This window comes from Chroicocephalus ridibundus, chromosome 19, assembly GCF_963924245.1.
Source record: "Chroicocephalus ridibundus chromosome 19, bChrRid1.1, whole genome shotgun sequence".
NCBI lineage: Eukaryota > Metazoa > Chordata > Aves > Charadriiformes > Laridae > Chroicocephalus > Chroicocephalus ridibundus.
In genome coordinates, this window is record NC_086302.1 from 6017394 (window position 1) to 6040085 (window position 22692).

The 22692-nt window shown below is 57.0% G+C and overlaps 1 protein-coding gene and 1 long non-coding RNA gene across 3 annotated transcripts; both read right to left on the reverse strand.

The window, feature by feature from the left end:
* Nucleotides 1-11167, reverse strand: MECR (mitochondrial trans-2-enoyl-CoA reductase). Of its 2 annotated transcripts, none has more exons than XM_063356057.1 (10): nt 7673-9752; nt 7067-7164; nt 6573-6704; nt 4517-4660; nt 4325-4427; nt 3973-4075; nt 3606-3679; nt 3116-3176; nt 2608-2680; nt 1-1911 (listed from the first exon to the last, which is right to left on the reverse strand). In XM_063356057.1, the coding sequence occupies exons 2-10, from the start codon at nt 7110-7112 to the stop codon at nt 1748-1750; spliced, it is 900 nt and encodes a 299-aa protein (XP_063212127.1). In that variant the 5' UTR covers nt 7113-7164; nt 7673-9752; the 3' UTR covers nt 1-1747. The 2 variants fall into 2 exon arrangements, with proteins under 2 accessions (XP_063212127.1, XP_063212126.1); XM_063356056.1 differs by lacking the exon at nt 7673-9752 and adding an exon at nt 10934-11167 and having other exon boundaries at nt 2-1911.
* A 5291-nt stretch (nt 11168-16458) lies between these two features.
* On the reverse strand, nt 16459-21830 carry LOC134525123 (uncharacterized). Its single transcript, XR_010073703.1, has 3 exons — nt 21719-21830; nt 17781-18637; nt 16459-17176 (listed from the first exon to the last, which is right to left on the reverse strand). It is a non-coding gene; the product is annotated as an uncharacterized LOC134525123 (long non-coding RNA).
* Between the last annotated feature and the right edge of the window lie 862 nt (nt 21831-22692).

The window sequence follows — 22692 nt, forward strand, 5'->3', positions numbered from 1 at the left end:
GGACACGCTCCAGCCTCTCAGTGTCTTTTTTTGTGGTGAGGGGCCCAAAACTGGACACAGTCCTTGAGGTGGGGCCTCAGCAGTGCCCAGTACCGGGGGATGGTCACTGCCCCAGTCCCGCTGGCCACACTGTTCCCGACACAGGCCAGGATGCTCTTGGCCACCTTGGCCACCTGGGCACACTGCTGGCTCGTATTCAGATGGCTGTCGACCAACACCCCCAGGTCCTTTTCCACCAGGCAGCTCTCCAGCCGCTCTGCCCCCTGCCTGTGGCTGTTGTTGTGGGGTTGTTGTGGGCTGGGGGTCATGGGGTTGTTGTGACCCAAGTGCAGGACCCGGCCCTTGGCCTTGTTGAACCTCCCACGAGTGGCCTCGGCCCATGGACCCAGCCCATCCCTCCCTTCAGCCATGCTGCTTGTGGGCCCGACGCGCGCTAACGGGGCAGAACCACATCCACCCTGCAGGTGCTTTTGGCAGGACGCTAATTACTTACGTGCAATTGTAATTAAAGCTATACAGGATGGGGAAAAAAAAAAAATAAATAAAAATATCGCTGGGACTTAGGCCAGGCAGCGGGGGACCCCGGTCCGTGGGGTTTGGCCGTCCTCGATGGCGCCCACCCCCTGCCCACTCTCACGCGCCCGACTGAGCACAGGAACGTTTATTGGCAGCATCTTAAAAAAAATAGAGGTGTATTAGACATTGATTTCCAAGAGGTTCTCATCACAATCAGTAGTGGCAGCGGGAACAGCAGCAAATCTGAATTCAAGTCCAGGTATTACAGAAAGCCCCCTTTGCCCTGCACGTGTCTGGCTGGGTGAGTCCTGTCCCCACCTCAAATGCCACCCCCCCAGCCTGTCCCCAAGGGGACAATGGCATCTGCGGTGTCTTACAGCTCCGGCTAGGGTGGCAGTGCTGGCTGGTACTCGGGAACTTGGCGTTTCCTTTTTTCCTTTTGCTGTTTGAACTAGTTTTTGAGCTGAAGTGATGCCAAGGGCTGGAAAAGCCCTTTGTGCCCTTGTCCTCCAGCCTGCCCGGGTGTCCCCTGCCCTCGGCCTGCCAGCATCGCATGGGCTGGGCAGGGAAAAAATTAAAAAAAACCAACCAACCAAACAAAAAAAACCTTTAAAAATTCGGTTTTTCTCTGCCATTCAATGTGGGGAGTGTCCCCAGCCCAGGGGCACTTGGCTGCTGAACCTGGAGGGGGACAGACGGAGGTGGCTCAGAGGCTGCAGCAGCACAGGGGACACGGTGCCGGCTGGGAGCAGGACAGTGAGCAGCCCCAGGCTACCCTGCAAAGTCACCCGAAAGCAGCCAAAACTCACCCGTAGGGACAGCGCAAAGAGCAGAACACCACCGAGAGCTGCTAAGCAAGGCGGAAGGCAGCGGCACAGCTCCCCCAGAACCCAAAAACCACACACTCGAGGGGGGAACTGCAGCTCTTTTGACACCCTGAGCCGAGCCAGCTGCCGGCCCTGGGCTCCCTGAGATTTCTCTGGCTCCCAAACTCACCCCAGCTCAAGCACAGCCTCCCTCCAGAAGCAACTACACGCACTACCGTCCATGCAAAGCTGCAGAGGCTTTTAAAACTTTCAGTGGGCACCCAAAAGTTTCAAAAAAAAAAAAAAAAAAAAAAATAAATCAAAATCACAATCAATGGGTCTGGAGGTTTTTCCCTCCCCCTCTAAACACCTCTTGTCTGCGGACAAGGCAGCAAGGGACAACCTGGCTGCGGTGGAGCTGCAGGTCAGAGGAGGAGGATCTGCTTGGAGGAGGTGAAGGGCTTCATGGACGCCTCCAGCGCTGCCTTGTAGTCCTGGAGCGGGACCTCGGTGCAGGCCGGTGCGGTGAGCTGGCCCCTCTGGATGAGCTGGCACAGGGCGTCCATCATGCCAGCCAGGCTCTCCTGGTCTGCAAGGGAAGGAGGGAGCTCTCACCACCCCAGAGCCAGGTCACCGCCATCGACCGTCCCCAGGCAAACACCCACCTGAAGCCATAGAGGGCCTGGGGATGCCGGGGTGCGGTGTGCTCCCAGCTCAGGCCCGTGGGACAGGGCATGGTGGCACACAGTGGTCCCTGCATGAGCTACACTGCCCAGCACCTGTGTTTCAGCTGCCCTGAGGACTATTAGCACTCATGACACAAGTAAGAGCAAAGAGGACACCACCAGCGTGGTGGCTGGGCACTGAATCATAGAATGGTTCGGGTTAGAAGGGACCTTAAAGACCATCTAGTTCCAAGCCCCTGCCCTGGGCAGGGACACCTCCCACCAGACCAGATCATAGAATGGTCGAGGCTGGAAGGGACCTTTCAGATCATCGAGTCCAACCGTCACCCCAACACTGCCAAAGCCACCACTACCCCATGTCCCTCAGCACCACGTCTGCTCGCCTTTTAAGAACCTCCAGGGATGGTGACTCCACCGCTGCCCTGGGCAGCCTGTTCCAATGCTTGACAACCCTTTTGGTGAAGAAATTTTTCCCTAATATCCATCCTAAACCTTCCCTGGCGCAACTTGAGGCTGTTTCCTCTTGTCCCATGGCCTGTTCCTTGGGAGAAGAGACCGACCCCACACCGGTGCCGTCCCCCAGCACCCATGGCGCTCACCCTGCGCGTGGTCCTTCCTCCACTGCGTCATCCAGAAGCCACGGAGCCGCACGTCCCGGAAGATGAAGGCGCTCTGCGGAGAGAGGCAGTCACACACCTGGCTGAGACCTGTGTGTCCCCGCAGTGTGACAGCGGCGGAAGGGGGCAACGAGGCTCCTCGCCCCTTCGTTAGCACTCTCGTTAGTGAGTCAGGGCACAGCGGGATGCGGAGATGCGACTCCGGGGTGTGAAGTCAGGGCAGGTTTGATGCTCGGTGTCTGCAGGGCTGTTTCCCTGCTGGGATTCCACAGCAGCCCAAATCCTCCACAAATAAAGCCAAGAGACCCGCACCAGGACGCAAAGCAGCTCATCCCATAACAGAGCCAGTTGGTTCCAAATAAAGCTTGGAGTCTCTGAATTTGCAGGCAGGGGAGAGCCAAGCTCCTGCGATGCCAAGGGGACGGGGACATCAGCAGTGGGCCACGGGGGCCATGCCCCGAGGGAAATCACGAGCATCTCCGATACTCACCACAGGCACCATCACGGGCTGCTTTGCCATCCCCCCGTAGGTGACCATGGTCCCTTTGGGCCTGGAAGAGGAAGGTGGTATTTGGTTACCGGTCCCCAATGCGCAGCTTTGACCTTGCAACCTCTCCCTCCGCTGTCCCCAAACCCACCGTTGGGGCTATTCTCTCACCCATGCACCATTCGCTGAGTTTGTGGCTAACCACACCAGTTATAGCTGGCCAGGACCTGGTGGACCTTCACAACTGGACCTCAGCTGCCTCCAGCCACCGGCAGCGCTTGAGACACACAGTGATGATGTCTCAAGTCACTGCTCTTTTCCAAAACCACTTCTTCTCCACTCATCTCCCCTCTTCAAAACTTCGATGATGACCAACACCAGCTAATGACATCCCCGGCCACCTCTTGCACTCTGGGGGCTCTGGAGCAGGACCCACCCCCTACCGGCTGCTGCCCCCAAGCCCGTGCCCAAGCCACCACCCAGCCAAACTTACTGCAGGTGCCGCAGCATCTCTGTTGTGCTTTTGCCTCCGACACAGTTCAGGGCGAGCCGGGGCTTCGGGATGCTCTGCAAGAGTTTAGGAAGAAGATTCCCAAATTCGAAGGCTCCTTTTGAGGACAGGACCGTGGTTCTTGAGGGAGCAACTGCCTTAACCTCAACATTTACCTGGGGGCAGCTGAGTCATAGAGCTAAAATCTATGATCTGGCCCTTGTGGTAGCAGCAAAAGCCCTCAAAGTTCTGGGGTTAAATCCTGATCTAGAGAGATTTGTCCTTCCCACCATCCTTGAACCTTCCCACGCTGCACTGAACTGCAGGGACAGCCCCAGATGGTTCCCCGGTGGGGTCAGCATTGAGGTACCTTAAATAGATCTTTCATCTCTGGCTTTCTCAGCATCTCCTCCGTGATGACGTGGTCTGCGCCCAGGGCCACCAGCCTCTCCACCAGCTTTGGGAGATCAGGTCTGGAGGAGAGGAAAAAATAAAGGACTCGATGAGCCAGCAAGCAGAGCGTCACCTTCTCCTCTCTGCTGCTCAGATGGAGCTCAGGGACAACAGGGCAGAGGCTGGAGGACGCCTTGGAGGAGCAAATGGGAGAAAATCCTAGGTTGGATGGGCAGGACAACCACCTCCTGCCCCCCCGCCAGCCTCCAGCCCACGCTGAGGGCAGCTCCTGCCCCACAGGGGACCTTCTCCTGTCCCAGGGGACTCACCTGTCCCTCACCACGTTGATGGTCTTGATGCCAAAGGCTTTAGCGATCTGGATAACAGCCTGGCCCACACCACTGTTGGCGGCGTTCTGGATGACAGAGTCACCTGGGTATAAATCAATCCAGATTTTCATTGAGGGAGCGACCGGCAAATCCACCTGGATTCCTCCTCCCCCGGCCCCAGCAAAGCCGTACCCGGCGCCAGGTTCTGGAAGTCGGTCAGCATGCGGTACGCCGTGCAGGGGTTGACGCTGAGGGTGGCGGCGCTCAGCACCGGGATGTCACCCGGCACCTTCAGCAGCGTCTCCTCCGGGAACACCCCATGCGTCCGCCACGTCCCTGGGGCACCGGCAGCATCGCGGGCAGGAAGGGGGACAAGGAAAGGAAAACGTTAAGATTCCTCAACTCACGCCATAACGTTAACACCGGTCACGGCGGCATCACCGTCTGAATCCTGGAGAGTGAATTATGAAATATGGGTATGGCCAAAGTATTGCGAGAGGCAGCATGGATCCCCCGCTGCCCGCCGAGGTCTATCACCCAGCAAAACCTTATCATTTTCCCAAGGGATAACGGGACCGGGGCTCCCCGGGCGCAGGGAGTGTGTGCAGAGCTAATGGAAATACTCCCCGTCCTACAGATGAGCCCATATATTCAAAACCATTTTACTTAGATTTAGTCCCTCTATATTTATATCCAATTTAACCCCCCATCATCCCTTTTTTTTTTTTTTCCCCCTTTCTTAACGTTTAAAAATATCACATTTGGATCTTAACTAGATAGTTTTCCTTCTCCCATTAAGAAGAAATAGGCAAAGAACAAGCTGTTAACGCTAAACCAGAACCGACAATTGTTCTGGCCATTGGCGTTTTGGAGGAACACCAGAGACATTTGTTGGGAAATAAATTCCCATGCTTTCCCATCAGAGCGCTATTAAGGAGAAAACTGTAATGAGATACAACCACGACCTCGCACAGGTTAAATGCTTTATCCTGGGACTTTAACACTTAAAGCTTCTTTAAGCAGATGCGACAAAACGTGGTTGTTTCCCCGAGAGGCACAGATTGCTGCGATGCTTTATAACGGCACAGAAGCCCCATAAAGGGTCTATGCTATAGAAAAGGAGATTATTTCTAAATTCGAGTTGAGCATAAGCTACCGCTCCTCTTGCAAGTGCTCTGGGTTTTTCCCTGGGGAACGCCATCCTTCCCCGGAGTCTCCCCTGCATCTGCAGAGGACCAGCACCATCCCTTGCCGTGGCTGGGGATCAGGTACCAAGCTTGCTTTAAAGAAAACCAACCAAACAAAACCAAACACCCCCAAAACCCCATTACAAATAAAAATATGTGGTGGAAATAATACAACTTAAACCAAGATATAGACTGGTTTGGGTTGGAAGGGACCTTTAAAGGCCACCTAGTCCAACCCCCCTGCAATCAGCAGGGACATCTTCACCCAGACCAGGTTGCTCCAAGCCCCGTCCAACCTGGCCTGGAACGTCTCCAGGGATGGGGCATCTCCCACCTCTCTGGGCAACCTGGGCCAGTGTCTCACCACCCTCAGCGTAAAAAATCTCTCCTTATATCCAGACTGAATCTCCTCTCTATTAGTTTAAAGCCATCACCCCATGCCCTATCGCTACAGGCCCTGCTAAAAAGTTGGCCCTCATCTTTCCTGGAGCCCCTTTAGGTACCGAAAGGCCACTCTAAGGTCTTCCCGGAGCCTCCTCTTCTTCAGGCTGAGAGAGAAGGTAAATGAAGATGCCTTTGTGCACTCCAGAAGTTATCCCGATGCTTCTTGTCTGAGACAACCCACCCATTACATTTATGATTAGGCTAATAAGGCGCTGAATAGTTCCAACTAAATAGGTTCCGCTGCTTCCTTCACCCAACATTCTCTAATGGAGCTTTTTCTTTTCCCCATTTGAAGTCACATCCGATTAGAAGTAATTCCTGTAAGCGGGAGACGCACGTGGCTCTCCCCGCACCCAGCAAAGACAGTGCTTTGGGGAGCAGCAGTTTTGCTCCAGGAACCCCAAAATCCTCGCCCCAGCTCCCCCAGCACCGGTTCACGTGAGGGCATGACCATGGGTTTGCTCTCTGCTCTGCCATGGAGCTTGGGCAACTCCTGGTGGGCTCAAGCATCCCAAAAATCCCCTGGGAAGAGGCTTTGCGGGTGGTGGGATGCAGAGGAGGACCTGGCCGGTAAGCAAGGATGCGGCGGTGCCGAGGACACCGGGGTACGTACTCACCGAGTCCAGTGCTCGCCGGGATGACCCGGTCCCCGGGTTTCAGAGCCGCCACGCACCGCCCGACCTCCAGCACTTCTCCGACGCCTTCGTTCCCTCCCACGGCCGGCAGCGGGGAGAGGATGGGGTAGGTCCCTGCCGGGAAGCCAGAGGTGAGCTGTGGAGCCCGTCACACCCCAGACCTCCCCATCCCAGGAGTCACCTCCGAACCCTGCGGGACACCCCTAGCCAAGAATTAATATGCAAAAAAGATGCACCCGGCAAATTGTAGAGCCATAGAATGGTCTATGTTGGAAGGGAACTTTAAGATCATTGAGTCAACCATCAACCTAACGCTGCCAAAGCCACCACTACCCCATGTCCCTCAGCACCACGTCTGCCCGGCTTTTAAATCCCTTCAGGGATGGCGACTCCACCGCTGCCCTGGGCAGCCTGTTCCAACGCTTGACAACCTTTTCAGTGAAGAAAGTTTTCCTAATATCCAATCTAAACGTTACCTTGGATCATATTGATGTCGGCGGGATTGATGGGGGCTGCCAACATCTTGACGTGGACATCGGAGTCCCCCAGCTTGGCCAGCTCAAGGTCTTTTAGTCTGAAGAGGGAGACACAAAGGAAAAGTGCATGAATACAGGCTTGGCTGAGGTCTTCTGCACCTGGGTGGTCACCTGCACCTGGAAAGAGATGCCTGTATCACCTACGCGACATGTTAGACTTCAAATATCAACAGCACCGTACTCCCTACCTCCTCTGTATCCCTGTAGCCTGGTGGCCTCCAGCAAAGAAACCCAACAGCCAAATTAGATGACCCCATCGAGACTCTTCTATCCCCAGGGAGCAGCAGGTAGCGATGCCCGTATCCATCCTAAACCTCACACCCTTTGCCGGGGTTAGGAACAAGCCCTAAATACTCTTTGTCCTGAAAAAAGCCCCATCCAAGAGGGACGATGCCCCCGACGCCTTTCCCACCAGGCTGCGTTAAACACGATGACGATGCTCTCGCACCGACGGAAAAGCGGCGCCGGGTAACTGAGCTCATCTCAGATGCATCCTCCCCACCTTCGCGGTCCCACGGGAATCACAATATAAAACTTTGGGGATACCTTGGGTTTTGCAAAGGGAGGGAAAAGCCTCTCCAGAAAACCCAGCAGCACCACGGCACAGACCAGGGGGAAGGAGGATCCGGGGGCTCGATGACTGCCTGTGTGCCGGCTCCCCGCCAGGGCAAACCCAGCCCGCCGTGCCCGTTCGCCAGGTGAGGCCGATTTGAATGAGGTGGGGGCTCTGCACAGGCTCCCCATTTTTCAGAGTGGTCATTTGCTGCAATTACACGCCGCTAAATAACGCGTCATGAAGAACAGCACGCCGAATTTCTTTTCGTGGCTTAGCCTTGTGCTGGCAAAGGAGGTTCCTCCTTTCTTCCTCCAAGCTGCCCAGCTGGTTTGGGGATGACTCCAAGGGTTGAGTTAAACAGCACCGTGTGTGTGTCAGGGGGCTTTCAGCACACGGGAATTCGCACCGCCGGCCGTAGCTCCGGCTCTAGGTCCTACATAGGCTCCAGCAATGGTTTTGGGTGAGGGCATCAGGCTCCAGCTCTTGATTTCAGCAGCAGCCACCCAAACAGAAAGCCCCCAGCCCCAAGCCTTGCTGAGCATCCCTGTTATCCGGGAGCATCCCTGTTATCCAAGAGCATCCCTCCCCAAGCACCGAAATCCTCCGTCTGCATCACGCAAATCCCGCTCCGCCATCACGCTGGGGGGGTCCTGACCCCGCACCCCCATCTCGGGGGCAGGGCTCTGGCTTCTGCAAGTATCTCCCGCTCCTAATTAGCAATTAGGACAGTGAGACACGAGGGAGGCTCCCAGGAAGGTTCAAAAACCTCACTTGGTGAGTTTAGCACCGGCAAAGTGCAGGATACGGCCTCGCAGCTGCTGAGTACGACCAAGAGTCCTGACTTTGGCGGGTTTTGCTCAAACCCATGCGTTTTTTTGGCCAAGTTATGCATTACGAAGCCAGGTGTGCGTCTAACACCCAGGCAGGAGGCAGCCTCCATCCTGTTTAAGGTTTAAAAAAATTCAAAATAAAATAAAAAAAATAAAAAATCGGTGCCATCCGGATGCACTGCCGTCGATGGGTGCCCGCACCTCTGGCCCCCCAGCTACGCTGTTTCCACACTGTATATATTCTTCCGCCTTGTAAGGCAGCAAATTAAATCATTTGGGGGGTTGCCACCCTCTGCGTGTCTAATTAAACTCCTTTGTTTTTCTTAAATAAGGTTAAACGTTGGGGTTAAAGTCAACACCACGCAGCACCTCCGCGCAGCACCAGCCCTGCGCCAGCACCTTGGCCATGAACCCGCTGCTCAGATTTCCATCCCAGTTAAAAAAACCAAAAAACGAAAAAAACCAAAAAACGAGATTTGTATTAGATGTATTAGATGGACGGATTTTTGATGCAGGCTTCTAAAAGCCAACCCTCCGCCCCCCCATCAAAATCCCGCGTCGCCAAGCGAAGCAACGCTCACTAATGTTAAGAAATTCAGCAAGTTGCGTAAAAAACAAAAAACACAAAACAAAACAAAAAAAAAGGCATCATTTCATCTGGCCGGGGGGATTTACGGCTCGTCCTGCCCCGCTTTAGCGTTACGGGAACACGGATATTTTCAGAAATCTGCAAAAAAAAAGAGAAGTCACAAAGCGCAAAGCCCGGCCCTTGCACAAGCGATGGGGCGAGGGCAGCAAATCTCGGGAGCCCTCGGCGGGGACAAGCACCGTTGCACAATTAAATAGTCATAAGAAAAAGCAATCATCCGCGCCCCAGAAAATCCCCCGGGAATTCGGGGTCTGGATGCACCTGGATGATGTATGGGCTCCTCCTGCATTTCTAGGGGTGACCTGAGCTGGTTCGAGGGGGGCAGCAAGTCCTTGAGGTCTCCTCCCTTAAAAAAAAAAAAAAAAAAGGCATAAAATTCACCAAAATGTCACTTTGCGTGGCTTTTTGGACATTTTAGGACAATCCCACCAGCCGCTGTCCCCAAAAAACGCTCGTGACGCCGGTTTGGTCCCATAATTGGGACCTCAAAGAGAACCCCCATCGGTGCCACGCAACCGAGGACGAAGCCGGGGCGCAGCGCTGCCGGGGGGGTCGGGCCTCCCCGTTATCCCACCAAAATTAAGCAAGAACGGGCTTCCTGGGGAAAAACACGTGGTTTTCAGCCAAGGTTTTCAGCTTGAAGGAGCGGGTGCAGGCGGGTGGGGGACGGGAAGGCAGCCCCCCCCTTACCCCGGCATCCACCTGAGACCGTGGCACCCTGTGGGATGCGGGGAATGGGGGCACCCCCGGGGTCTCCCGCCTGCTTGGGAGCCTCCGAGCGCCCGTGGCGCTGCCCTGGGGGTCCTGCGGGGAGCTGCACCCCAGCCCCCCCAGGGTGGGCAACTGCCCCACCGCGCCCCCACTCCACAACTATCCCCCCCACGGCACTGCATCCCTATCCCAGCCTTGCCCCTACACCTGCACCCCCAGCTCTGCCCCCACCCCTGCGCCCCAGTATAACCCCCCCCAGATTTGCATCCCCTGCAACGCACCCCTATTTTTGCTCCCACCCTATACCCGCACCCCCTACTGCGATACAGCCCAGTACAGCCCCCCCCCATACTTGCACCCCCTACATCTGCACACCCACCTTTGCCCCCATCCCATTCCTGCCCCCCCCCCGCTGCAATGCACACCAGGATAGCCCCCCCTGCACCCCCACCCCATACTCGCACCCCCAGAAATGCACCCCTATTCTTGCCCCCACCCCATTCCTGGTCCCCCACTGCAATGCACCCCCAGTATAGCACCCCCCCATACTTCCACCCCCCGGCAACGCACCCCCAGCTTCACCCCCACCCCATTCCTGCCCCCCCTGCTGTAATGCACCCCAGTATAGCCCCCCCCGTTCCTGCACCCCCCAGAAACGCACCCCCAGTATATCTCCCCCCACTCACACCCCCTGCAATGCGCCCCCAGCTTTACCCCCACCCCCTTCCTGCCCCCCCTCCCCGCAACGCACCCCGGTATAGCCCCCCCCTTTACTTGCACCCCCTGCAACGCACCCCAATTTTTGCCCCCACCCTATAGCTGCCCCCCCCACTGCAATGCACCCCAGTATAGACCCCCCCATACCTGCACCCCCCAGCAATGCACCGCTATTTTTGCCCCTACCCCATTCCTGCTCCCCCCCCCCCCCACTGCAACGCACCCCGGTACAGCCCCCCCACACACCCCCCCACTGCAACGCACCCCGGTACAGCCCCCCCCACACCCGCCCCCACACCCCTCCCCACAGCCGGCAGTGCCCCCCCACCCCGGTCCCCCCTTACTCCACGACGGCGGCGGGCTCCCCGTGCCGCCCGTAGACCAGTCCCCGCGGGGGGGGTCCCGCCGCACCCGACCGCGCCCGCACGGGGGGGACCCGCGCCCCGCGCAGCGCCCGCGCCGCCGCCCGCTGCATCCCGGACCCTCCCGGCCCGGCCCGGCCCGTCCCGGCTCGGTCGGTCCCGGCTCGTCCCGTCCCGCTTGATCCCGGCGCGGCCGCCAGCGGCGTCACGCGGGAGGCCCCGCCCCCCGCCGGGTCGGCCCCGCCCCCTTCCGCCTTAAGGCGGCCCGGCCACATCTGCCGTGAGCCGGCGCGGTCTCTGCGGAGCCGGCCGGGATCCTGCTGCCGGGGTGTTCATCCCCAAACCATCCTAAATATCACAGAAATTGCGAGGGCATGGAGCGACAGGACGAGGGGCAATGGTTTAAACCAGAGCAGGGCAGGGTTAGATCAGCCATTGGGAAGAAGTTCTTTCCACTGAGGCTGGTGAGACACTGGCCCAGGTTGCCCAGAGAGGGAGTGGAGGCCCCATCCCTGGAGACATTCAAGGCCAGGCTGGATGAGGCTCTGAGCGACCTGCTCTAGTTACAGATGTCCCTGCTGACTGCAGGGGGTTGGACTGGGTGACCTTTAGAGGTCCCTTCCAACCCAACACAGCCTATGGTTCTGTGATTCCCAGAATGGTTTGGGTTGGAAGGAAGCTTAAAGCCCACCCAGTGCCACCCCCTGCCCTGGGCAGGGACACCTCCCACCAGCCCAGGTTGCTCCAAGCCCCGGCCAACCTGGCCTTGAACCCCTCCAGGGATGGGGCAGCCACAGCTTCTCTGGGCAACCTGGGCCAGGGGCTCACCACCCTCACAGCCAAGAATTTCTTCCCAAGATCTCATCTAAATCTCCCCTCTTTCAGCGTAAAACCCTTCCCCCTCGTCCCATGGCTCCCCTCCCTGCTCCAGAGTCCCTCCCCAGCTTTCCTGGAGCCCCTTTAGGGACTGGAAGGGGCTGGAAGGTCTCCCCGGAGCCTTCTCTTCTCCAGGCTGAACCCCCCCAGCTCTCTCAGCCTGTCCCCACAGCAGAGGGGCTCCAGCCCTCCCAGCATCTCCGGGGCCTCCTCCGGCCCCGCTCCAACAGCTCCGTGTCCTTCTGCTGTTGGTGCCCCAGTGCTGGAGGCAGCACTGTGGTGCCGGGGGGGGCTCCCCAGAGCGGAGCAGAGTGTCTATAACGTATTAGAGAATATACGACGTGCGCTGGGCCACGCCAGCCCAGAGGCCTCGGTGGTGGGTGCAGGAACATCCCACGGAACCCAGGCAACCGGGTGCTTGGGTCTCGGTGCGCGTGATGGGACGTTTGGGGGACAAAAGACCCTTTTTCTCTGCTTTATGAACCGCCCTGGAAGGGGCGTGTGTGCCGCCGTGGGCAGGGAAAGCCGCCCGGCAAACGTTCATCAGATGATTATTTAAAACAACAGATGCCTGACGCGGGCGGCGAGGAAAAAAAAATAATAATCCTAATAGTAATTTAATTCAATCTTTTGTATAATTATCTTGAAGGAAATGTCTCATTTATTCTCCCAATTACAACCGATTAGATCGGAGGGAAAAAAGCGAAGCGAAGACGCCTGCCTTACCGATCGACCTGTCACAGCAGAACAAACAGTGGGCTTTAAAAATAATTTTTTCTTCCATGTAGAGATTGGACTTCTCCGACGGGGTGGCGGGAGCAGCTCAATAAATCCTGCTTTCCTCATCGCAGTCCGCTGCTACGTGCAATTAGCCGATTCCTTCGTTAAGAGCATCCCTCCCCGTGCCAGCCCGGGGTTGGGGGGGGGGTTGTGGCTACACCCGGCGACCGTCCGGTATTTTATTCCCCTAAAATTGCTTTGCGATCAAACGATGTCCCCGTGAGAAGTTACTGGGCTCCTAGCCAGCAGATCTCCCGTCCCTCCTCCGTGCCCTCCCCAAACTGTCCCCGTGCTGGCGACAAGGTGGGCGCAGACCCCGGGGGGGCACCCAAAAGGAGCCGGGGGACTACAGCGGGGGGACCTCAGACCCCAACGACCCGTCTCTAAGGCTGAAGTCACCTGAAACGAAAGATCACAATCAACTTGCTCGATATTTCGTGGCGGTTTTTTTTAAGAAAAAAGGAAAACCTTTTTTTTGGGGGGTGTGAATTCACGTGAGAGGGAGGTTTGAGACGAAGGAAAAGCCCAGTTTGGGGAAAAAAAAATCCTATTAAAGGTGCTGATGGGGATTTTTCTGCCTCCCTGCTGCTCTGGGGGAGGATTTGGGACCGCTTGGGGGAGGATTTGGGACTGCTTTGGGGAGGGCTGGGCTCGGCGCGGCCCAGGGTGGCAGAGAGAAAAAGAACTTTTGTCACCAACCTCTGCTATAAAACGTTTGGGCGTCGCTTGTAACAGGAGTGGGTGGAAAAGTCTTCAGGCCCCCGTGGGATCGGCGAGTTAATCCTCGCTGACAAACGCCCCCGCAAACACCCCCCCGCGCCCAGCCGACGGTGCCGCAGAGCACCGGCGCCGCTCGTGACACTGGTTGCCCTCTCCGGGCAGGATGGGACGACTGGAGGAGCTGGATGGAGGGACAGGGTGGGACCGGGGCGACGTCCACCCTCCGGGAGCCAAATCTGTTGTGGGAGGAGGTCGGCCGGATCCTGACGGGTGGCATCCTCGGGCCACCTCCATTGTGGGGTGGCAACTAATTCCGTAGAGACGTTTCTATTGTATTAAATTCAATACGGCATTAAAAAATGAATGGATAGGAGCGCTGGGGCAGCAAAGGCAGGATCAACTTGCCAGCCCTTGGGTTGCTGGAGCTGGTTTCCAGCCCTCCGCGCGGATAAAACCTCACTGCATGGATAAAAATCCCACTCCGGGGACCCAGCCCCGCTCCCCGAGGTCAGGGCGATGGCGGCCGTGGGGTGCAGAGGGGAATTAGATGGATTTCAAACCCCATTTTCCTGCTCGAGCTCGCAGCACCTCCTGTTATTCAACACGAATCACGGGGAAGGCTGGATTTCCCCCCCGGCTCTTGCAGCTGCCGGGGATGCCCCATCCCTGCACCGAGTTTGGCAGGGCTCAGAGCAACCCCAGGGGCACTGGTGGCAAAGCTTTTCCTATTTCGGTGGGACCCTGAGCACGTCCGTGTCCTGGAAGCCTCTTTATTCCTGGGGAGGAACGCTCCTCGGGGGGGCTGAGCAGGGTGCGCAGCCATCGCCGGGGCGGCTGGCCGCTTCAAATCAGCGCTTTAATCTAATCCCAGCAATAAAATGATGGGATTTTCGTAACGCAGCCTCGAAAACCGCAGCGTTCCGAGGACGCCGGGAGCGCTTGAGATTTCTGCCGGCGGGGCTGCGGGCACGGCGGTGGGTGCTGGCCAGGCCCGTGAGCCCGCGGGCGGGGAGACGCGGGGGCCCACGCTCCGCACCGCGCGGCAAAGGGTTAAGAACTAATTACGCCAGGCAAATGAGATGCCTTTCCATACCCTGTGAAACGTATGCATTCGCAAATCGGGGCTGGCAGACAATTTATGATTATTTTGTTAATGTTTCTCCTGTAACAAGCACCGTTTCCTGGTGATTAATGGCTACTTCATCTCCTGAAATTGCACTTTTTGGGATTATTTTTTTTGCGGGGGAAGAGATGCAGGAAAATCCACTTTGCAGCTGAGGGGTCGGGAGTGGGTGGGGAGAGGAGGAAGCGCAGACGGGTCCCCAGCCCCCGGCGCCGCGGTGGGTGCTCCGGAGGGGGGAAGGAGGGATGCTCCCCGCTCCTCTCTGCTTTAAGATCCTCTATCGTTAATGAGCTATGATTTAGCGCAGCCGCTGATTCATTGGAGTTGTTCACGGCTGGAACGCAAAAGTGGTGCCGACGAGGTGGGTTTATTCTGGCAAACATGGGGATCCCCCCGCCCGGAACCTGGGGGGACGCGGGGATGGGTGGGAGCAAGCGCCCACAAGAGCTGGTGACACCAGGGTGACATTTGCTGTGTTTTCGTCCCTAAAACTTCCAGACCTGTTGAAGACAGAGAATTTATCCCCCGATTTACAAGGACGAGTTGAGCCCAGCGGGTTCAGCCCGACCCCGGCAGATCTCCTGTGTGCGGCGCTGCCTCCGGCCGCCCTGGCGCTTAATCAAGTTAATGTGGAATTATTAATTAGCTGCTTACAAGATCGACGCGCTTTTTAATTAAGGACAATATTAATCTATTGCCTCTTCCCTTTTCGGGGGAGAAATTGAAGGTGCGTCTGCTTCGTTTAGGAATAATTAAGAAAGCCAAGGCTGGAGAGCTTGGCTTAAAGGGGGGCTTCTTTGGGGGGATGCTCCGTGTTGTGTCCCGGTGGCTTTCCCAGGGCGGCCAGATGTGGTCCCAGAACTGCCGGAACGCCCCCCCCCCGCCGGAGACCTGGCACCCTTGCTGGTGTTTCGGGTGGGGATGCTGGGCTGGGACGCCAGGACCGGGACGCACCAGGAGGACACGGCTTGTAAAACAATCTGCCAAATAATTCCCGTTTTCAAGTGGAGAAAGGGATGCTCGGGGACGTCCTGCGGGGGAAGGAGGTGGATGGGCTGCATGGTCCCACCGAGCACCGAGCTCCCGTCTCCGCCAGCTGCTTCTCCCTCTTATCACCTGCAGCCACCGTCCCGTCCTCCTCTTGTGCCCACCGTAGCGTCCTGCGGCCAGGCTCATCCCCACCACATGGTTTTTATAAGTTTTAGGTACAACTCAGCTCTTATTTTCCCATTTTGAGCCCTTTTTACCCCAAACCCAGCAGCACTGACAGAGCCCCGTTGCTCTGACACCCATCACCTTTTTATTAGACGTGCCTGAATCTTCGAATAAAAAATACATTGTGCTTCAAGACCCACTTTATATAGTCCTCAGTTTATCCCCAAATCCCTCATTTAACACCTCAGATGGTGCTGGACAATCCCATAAACTCTATTGAATCCTTCACCTAAAAGCTTCTTCCCGATGCTCCCGGCTCGGGGCGGATGCAATCAGGTGCCCAAAGTGGCTTTATTTCTTTACGCATCCTGATGGCTGCTTCTTGCCCTTCCGACTTTTTTATCCCCCTTGAAATTGTTTCGTTGTCGGCTAATTAAAAAAAAAAAACAAAAAACCAAAAAAAAACCGTACAGCAAGAAACGCAATGTTCGGAGAATGGGTGAGTTCTGAGCCTCTGCCAACAAGAGGAGCGAGGCGGCCGCGTCTCGAGCCGTAAATAGGGATGGAGAAGGAGATGCTGAGAGGATCCAGCTGTGCTGCTGCCGCGAGCTCTGCCCGTGGGCAGCGTAACCTCGGGACATCGTCCTTGCTTGGTCTTTGCTGTTTTGTTTTTTTTTCCCCATCCCTGTTTTGGCTTTTTTTTTTCCCCCCTGTGCTGGGTGTATTTGGGCTGTGCATCGGAGCCGCTCCGTCCCCGGGCTCTCAGCGATGATTAAATGCAAAAATCAGCCCATTTGGGCATCCCTCCAGCAGGAGCCCGGCCCCCGGGATCGCTCTTTGGGGCTTGATGCCGAATCGAGGTGCGATGCCCATCGGCCGTCACCCCGCCGGCTGGAGGAGGATGGGGTGTGGGGGGGGAGATGCTGCGTTTTGGGACGTGCCGGCACCCAAAGGCGTCACCGCTGGGTGACTTCGCAGCCCTCTGCCCGCCTCATCCGAGCGTCGCCTCTCCTTTCCTCGCCCCGGGCCCGCTGCAGGCTGCCACGTGCTCACGCGCCTGGCAGCGGGACGAAGTCGTTTTTTATACCTTTATTTCCGTGGGCAATACAGCGTTGGAGCAGCTGCGCTTTCGGTACCATCCCCGCTTCAGGGGCAGCAGGGGAGATCTCTTGAAATAGCTTGAAAAGATGCCCAGGTGGAAAAAGGCACCAAATCAGCATCTTTTCTCCTTTTTTAACTGTATTTTAACTTTTCTTTTTTTCCTCCCACCCGCTCTAGCTCCCGACACGTTCCCGTTCTGCTCCCGTCGGCTGCAGACCCAAACCATTTCCAACATCGCAAGGAACGGTGAGCGTGAACCGTCTTATTTGGGAAAAGAACGGATCGATCTCTGGGCTTTGCCGCTTTCAAAGCTGGTTCCTTTTGGTCGTTCCTGTTCGGCTCAAACGCCCGAGCGCATCCTTTCTCCGCCGGGGCTTGGAAAACCACCAAACCGGAGCTGCCGATGCTCAGAGGGAGGAGAGCTGACCCTTCCTCCGAACATCAAAGCGAATAAATTAAAACCAAGCAAGCTGTAAAAAACAAATTATAATAATAAATAAACGCTGAGTAGAATATTGCTCCCTCCTTTCCTTTCAGTTGGGTTTTAAGTGACCGGGGTAGTTGCACGCCCGTCTCCCTGCTCAGGCTCCAGCCTGTCACCACCGAGAGACGATTATGAGAAATTTGAGCAATATCCAAACCCCAGGTCTGAAAATAAACGGCTTTTTGTGATTTTGGATGTGATCAGAGACGCAAAACGCCCTGGCTGATTTACTTCCCCCCTCCATTAAAAAAATAAACCCCGAGGCAATACCGGAGGAGATGGCATGGGGACTTTTGCTGTACATCTGCTCGGTTTTAATGCCTTTATCCTTTTTTTTTTTTTTTTTTTTTAATGCAAGTACTTTTATTGCAAGGTTTCGGGATGGGCAAATCCAGGCAGCTGGGATGGGAGCTGCTCTGGAATACGCGCTGCGCGGACGGACAGGCGGACGGTGCATGGTGCTCTGGACTATTTTGGGGTTAAAAGCGGTTTGTAAAAATCCCAGGAGCGAATGTGATGCTCCCGGATACCTCTGGAAGAGAGGAAGGGACCAGCTCCGACCCTTGTGTCCCTGGCAACGGGATTTTTACCTGTTTTTCATGACAACGCCGGCGGATTCTGCGTTTAGGACCGCAGGGAAGCGCAGAGCTATCCCACCGCTTCACCCCCACCATCACTGGGGTCTTCCCAGGAGCGAAAAAAAGAGACAAAAATGACCCAAAGTAGGATAAATAAGTCCCCAAAAGGGTGGCCCGGAGGAGACATTTGGGCCAGCCCAGGGCCTACGGGCTGCCCCGCTGGCTCCCGAGCATCCCCTGCGTGGGGCCTGGATGCTGCCGGGGGCTGTGCCGGCGCTTTCGCCTGCGAATCTGGGGAGATTGCACGCACCGCGTGGGAACCGCAGGGGCAGCTTGAGAAAGCTCCTTCTGAGCCGGAGCGTGACGTTTTTCCTTGCACTCAGTGCCCGACGGGGATAAAAAAAGCGGTTTTCTGGATGCACGTCGTCCTCAAACTCAGCCACGCGTCGGGCGTCTGGGAGGCCGTGCCATGGAGCGCTCAATAAAACGCCGTCCGAGCAGCGGCCGGGCCAGGATTTAACTCTGGGTGCTGGGCGCTGAGCCTTGGGCTCCCAAATTCCCGGCGGAGAAAGCCCAGCGCCCTCGGAGCACCAACCAGGAGGCCGGTTGGCGAAGGGGTCGGGTCTTCAATAACAGCTTCTAACGTTTTCCTGGCTATTTTCCTGCGGGAACTCTTGTTCGTTCGTTGCATGGAAGAGGAATAGGGAGGTTTATTTGGACAAAGAGGCAGAAGTTATTTCATCCTTTCAGGCTGTGATAACTCATCTAATAGCCCTATTTCATCCGGCCACGGCACCGCGTCGGGCGTCTGACCGCTGGGGGCTGGACGGACGGGGAGGAGGGCGGCGGGATGAGATAATCTATTTCGTCTGTTAAGAAAGAAAAAAGGATTTTTGGCATCAGTAAAAGGCAGGTGATTTGAGAAAATGGCAGAGACTTATTAGAGATAAAGAAGCGGACGGGGGGGGGTGTAATAGGTGGAGGCAGAGAAAATGAAAGATGGGACATGAGCGGCAGAGGGATTGGTATAAAGGGAAAAGGGGGGGGGGGGAAAAGCAGAAGGTAAAAATTTAGGGGGTGAAATTGCTTAAATGTCAGTGCGGGCTGCTGGGGGTCATGTCCCTGCGGGTCTGCGAGAGCCGTGGGCTGCAGGGAGCGATGCCCGGGAGGCGCCGGCCCTGCGCCCGCTGGGTTTAAATGGGGAAAAATAGGGAATTACTGCGCTGGCAGCAAAATGTGGTATTCTAAAGATAAATTAAAAATCAAAGGGTTTGAGCAGGGGAAGCTCTGGAGATGCTCGTCCGGCTGGGTGAGGCCGGTGGGTGCAGCTCCATCCCGCGGGCGCCAGCGTAAGGGCTCGGGGCAGCTCCTCTCCCTCGACGTGCCTTTTCACAGAGACAACGGAGAGCGAAAACATCCTCCCCAAAGCACCGCCGACTCCTAAGAGATCCAAAGCCCCAACCCCCGGCTTTTTACCCCCCGACCTGGGGCAACCCAAGAGATGTGATGGGGCCGCGAGGGCTGCGTTTGAGCCCGCAGTCACCCACCACCCCGGAGCTGAAACCGTTTATCCTTCCAATGGGAGGGACGGTCTCAGTCGAGACCATTTGCAGTCACCGTGAGGCATATATTTTTCCTGCAAATGACTGTACTCCAAGAGTGATTACTTCATTTTAACTGGATTGCTCCTGCAAGGCGCTCGGGAGGGGGCCGGTGCCAGCGGGAAGATGGGGCAGGGGGAGGGCTGGGGGGCTGCGGGCTCGTCCTGCCCCCCCGACCCCTCAGCTCTCGCTCAGGGTGGAAGGAGATGCCTGGGGAGGGATCAGGGATGGGATTTACACCCTGGGAATGGGATGGAGCTTGATCCTGATGGGTTGTCACCGCGGCTCCATCCCTGTAGCTGCACGGAGCAGTGCTGTCCATCCATCCATCCATCCATCCATCCATCCATCCATCCATCCATCCATCCATCCATTCTCCCTGCTTCCCTTTGTCCCCTCTTTCTTCTGTGCCACCCCCAAAACCGTCCCTGCCCCCCTGCCTGCACCTCCTGGGCCTCCCCCAGCCCTGGGAGGCCGTGACAAGCCCTCGGCCAGACCAGTTACAAAAATAGGATTCGAGCTGGGTGTGCTGGAGGGGAACTGGCCTCACCCAGAGCCCAGGGGGCAATTCCTGCTTGTCCCCAAACCTGCTGGCAATATGAATGCATGCACACAGCTCCTCAACGCATCGCTTCCATGCATGCATACATCCCCTGCATGTACCTCCTCCATGCATACATACATCCCCTCCATGCATGCACACCTCCTCTCCGTACGTCCCCTCCATGCATGCATACATCCCTGCCATGCATCCCCTCCCTGTACCTCCTGCATGCATACATACATCCCCTCCATGCGTGCACACAACCCTGCCATGCAGCCCCTCCATGCATGCATACACCTCCTCGACGCATCCCTTCCATGCATGCACATGGCCCCTTCCTGTGTCCCCTCCATGCATGCATACATCCCTGCCATGCACCCCCTCCATTGCATGCACGCATCCTCTCCATGCATGCATACATCGCCTCCACTGATACATTCCTTCCATGCATGCATACGTCCCCTCTGTGCATCCCATCCATGCATCCCCTCCGTACATCCTCTTCACACATGCATATAGCCTCTCCGTGCATCCCCTCCACACAAGTGTACCTCTCCTCTATGCATACATCCCTTCCATGCATGCATACATTCCATCCGTGCATCCTCTTCCTGCATGCATACAGCCTCTCCATGCATGTCCTCCGTGCATGCACCCCCTCCACACATGCATCCCCTCCACGCATACACCCCCTCCACACATCCATCCCCCCCATGCATGCATCCCTTCCATGCATACATCCCCTCCATACCTACATCCCCTCCATGAATACATCCCCTCCACGCATGCATCCTCTCCGTGCGTGCATCCTCTCCATGCATATATCCCCTCCACACATGCATCCCCTCCACACATGCATCCCCTCCATACATGCATCCTCTCCGTGCACGTATCCTCTCCATGCATGCATCCCCTCCATACGTACATCCCCTCCATGCATACATCCCCTTCACGCATGCATCCCCTCAATGCATGCATCCCCTCCATACGTACATGCCCCTCATGCATGCATCCCCTCCACACGTGCATCCCCTCCATACGTACATCCCCTCCACGCGTGCATCCTCTCCATGCACGTATCTTCTCCATGCATGCATCCCCTCCATACGTACATCCCCCTCATGCATGCATCCCCTCCATACGTACATCCCCTCCACGCATGCATCCTCTCCATGTGTGCATCGCCTCCATATGTACATCCCCTCCACGCATGCATCCTCTCCATGCACGTATCTTCTCCATGCATGCATCCCCTCCATACGTACATCCCCTCCATGCATGCATCCCCTCCATACGTACATCCCCTCCATGCATGCATCCCCTCCATACGCACATCCCCTCTATGCATGCATCCTCTCCATGCGTGCATCCCCTCCATATGTACATCCCCTCCACGCATGCATGCCCTCTATGCATACACCCCCCCATGCATGCATCCCCTCCATACATAGATCCCCCCCATACATACACCCCCGCCATGCATACATCCCTCCCATACATACAACCCCCCCCCCATGCATACATCCCTCCACACATCCCCTCCCCACAGCCAGCAGCGCTGCCGGCCCGGGGGGCTGCTCTGAGCCCCATTCCCTGGGGAAGGAGCCCCCCGGGAGTGACGGTCCCCGCACCGCCCTGCCCTGGGCCAGCGCCAGCCCCGCGCGGGGGGAACAAGGCGCCTTTGCGGAGCCCAGGGCTCCCTCCGGCCCCTCGCACGCAACGCTCGCGCCGCGGCCCCACGAGGGGTGGGCAGGACCAGGGCGCGTTAATGACCCTCGTCTTCCCAAATTAATCCCAGAGCTCACCCGAGAGGGCTGCCGTTGGGATTTTTCCCCGCACCGTGGTTTGGGCTGTGGGGTGACGGAGCAGGATGGTGACACGCCGGGGAATTTTTGCTTTGTTGCGACACGCTGGCTGCAAGAAAAAAAAAAAAAACCTTCCCATTTCGGTTTGCCAAAAAAAAAAAACCCCAACCCTTCCCATTTCGGTTCGTGAAACGATCGGGTTGGAAACACAATTTTGGGGGTTTAAAAAACCGTGGGAAGTGCAGCGCGTCCCTCCAACAGCTTAAAAGCTCCGTGTTTCCTGGCTGGTTCCCCCCAAAATCTTGGAAATGTCCTGCTCCTGCTCGGCCTCAGCTGCATTCCCAGCCCTGAACTGGGACGTTTCAATCCAGCTGCTGGGAAAAAAAAACCCAAACCGTATTCCTCCCCGCTATCCCCAGGGTGCTGCGTGACCCAGGTCCTCTTCCCAGCAGGATTTTGGTGGCTTTTGCCTTCCCTGGGGACTTGGGGGGACACACAGACACACCCCCTGCAGAGCCAGCACGGTGCCAGCCCTCTCCTGCCTTCGCTGCCTGAGCGGCTTAATTCCTTTATCGGGAATTATTTTAACAGGCTTTTGGCGTCGCCGGGAGAGGATTTGTCATTGCTCGGCGTGGGGGGTCCGTCGCCCTCCGCCTTCACCCCCGAATGTGCTGTCCCGGCTGGGGGACACCCATGGGTGCTGGTGGCGGGGAGTGTGACACGTCCGCTTTGTCCCCAGAGCCCTGGGGACAGACACGTCCCTGCCAGTCCGTGCCACCCCGGTGCTCACCCGGCTGGGGGGCTTGCTGGGAGCAACTGGGGGGAACTGGGAATGGAGGGAACACGTTGCCACCCCTATGGCACAGGGAGGGGTGACAGTGGGGACGCTGCCGAGGGGAGTGTGTGGGGCTGGCAGCGCTGGGGTGACCCCAGCCCCGCTGAGCCCCTGCCCCGGGGAGCTGCTGCAGAGGGGG

Bases quoted from the DNA above. Each gene is read 5' to 3' on its own strand.
- MECR (XM_063356056.1), bottom strand. From the start codon at position 11,064: ATGCAGCGGGCGGCGGCGCGGGCGCTGCGCGGGGCGCGGGTCCCCCCC. The intron at 4,076-4,324 runs GTGAGTCCCCTG...CCTCTCCTCCAG, and splicing joins ATCAACGTGGTGAGGGACAG to ACCTGATCTCCCAAAGCTGG. The intron at 3,177-3,605 runs GTAAGTTTGGCT...TTCCTCTTCCAG, and splicing joins GAGATGCTGCGGCACCTGCA to GCCCAAAGGGACCATGGTCA.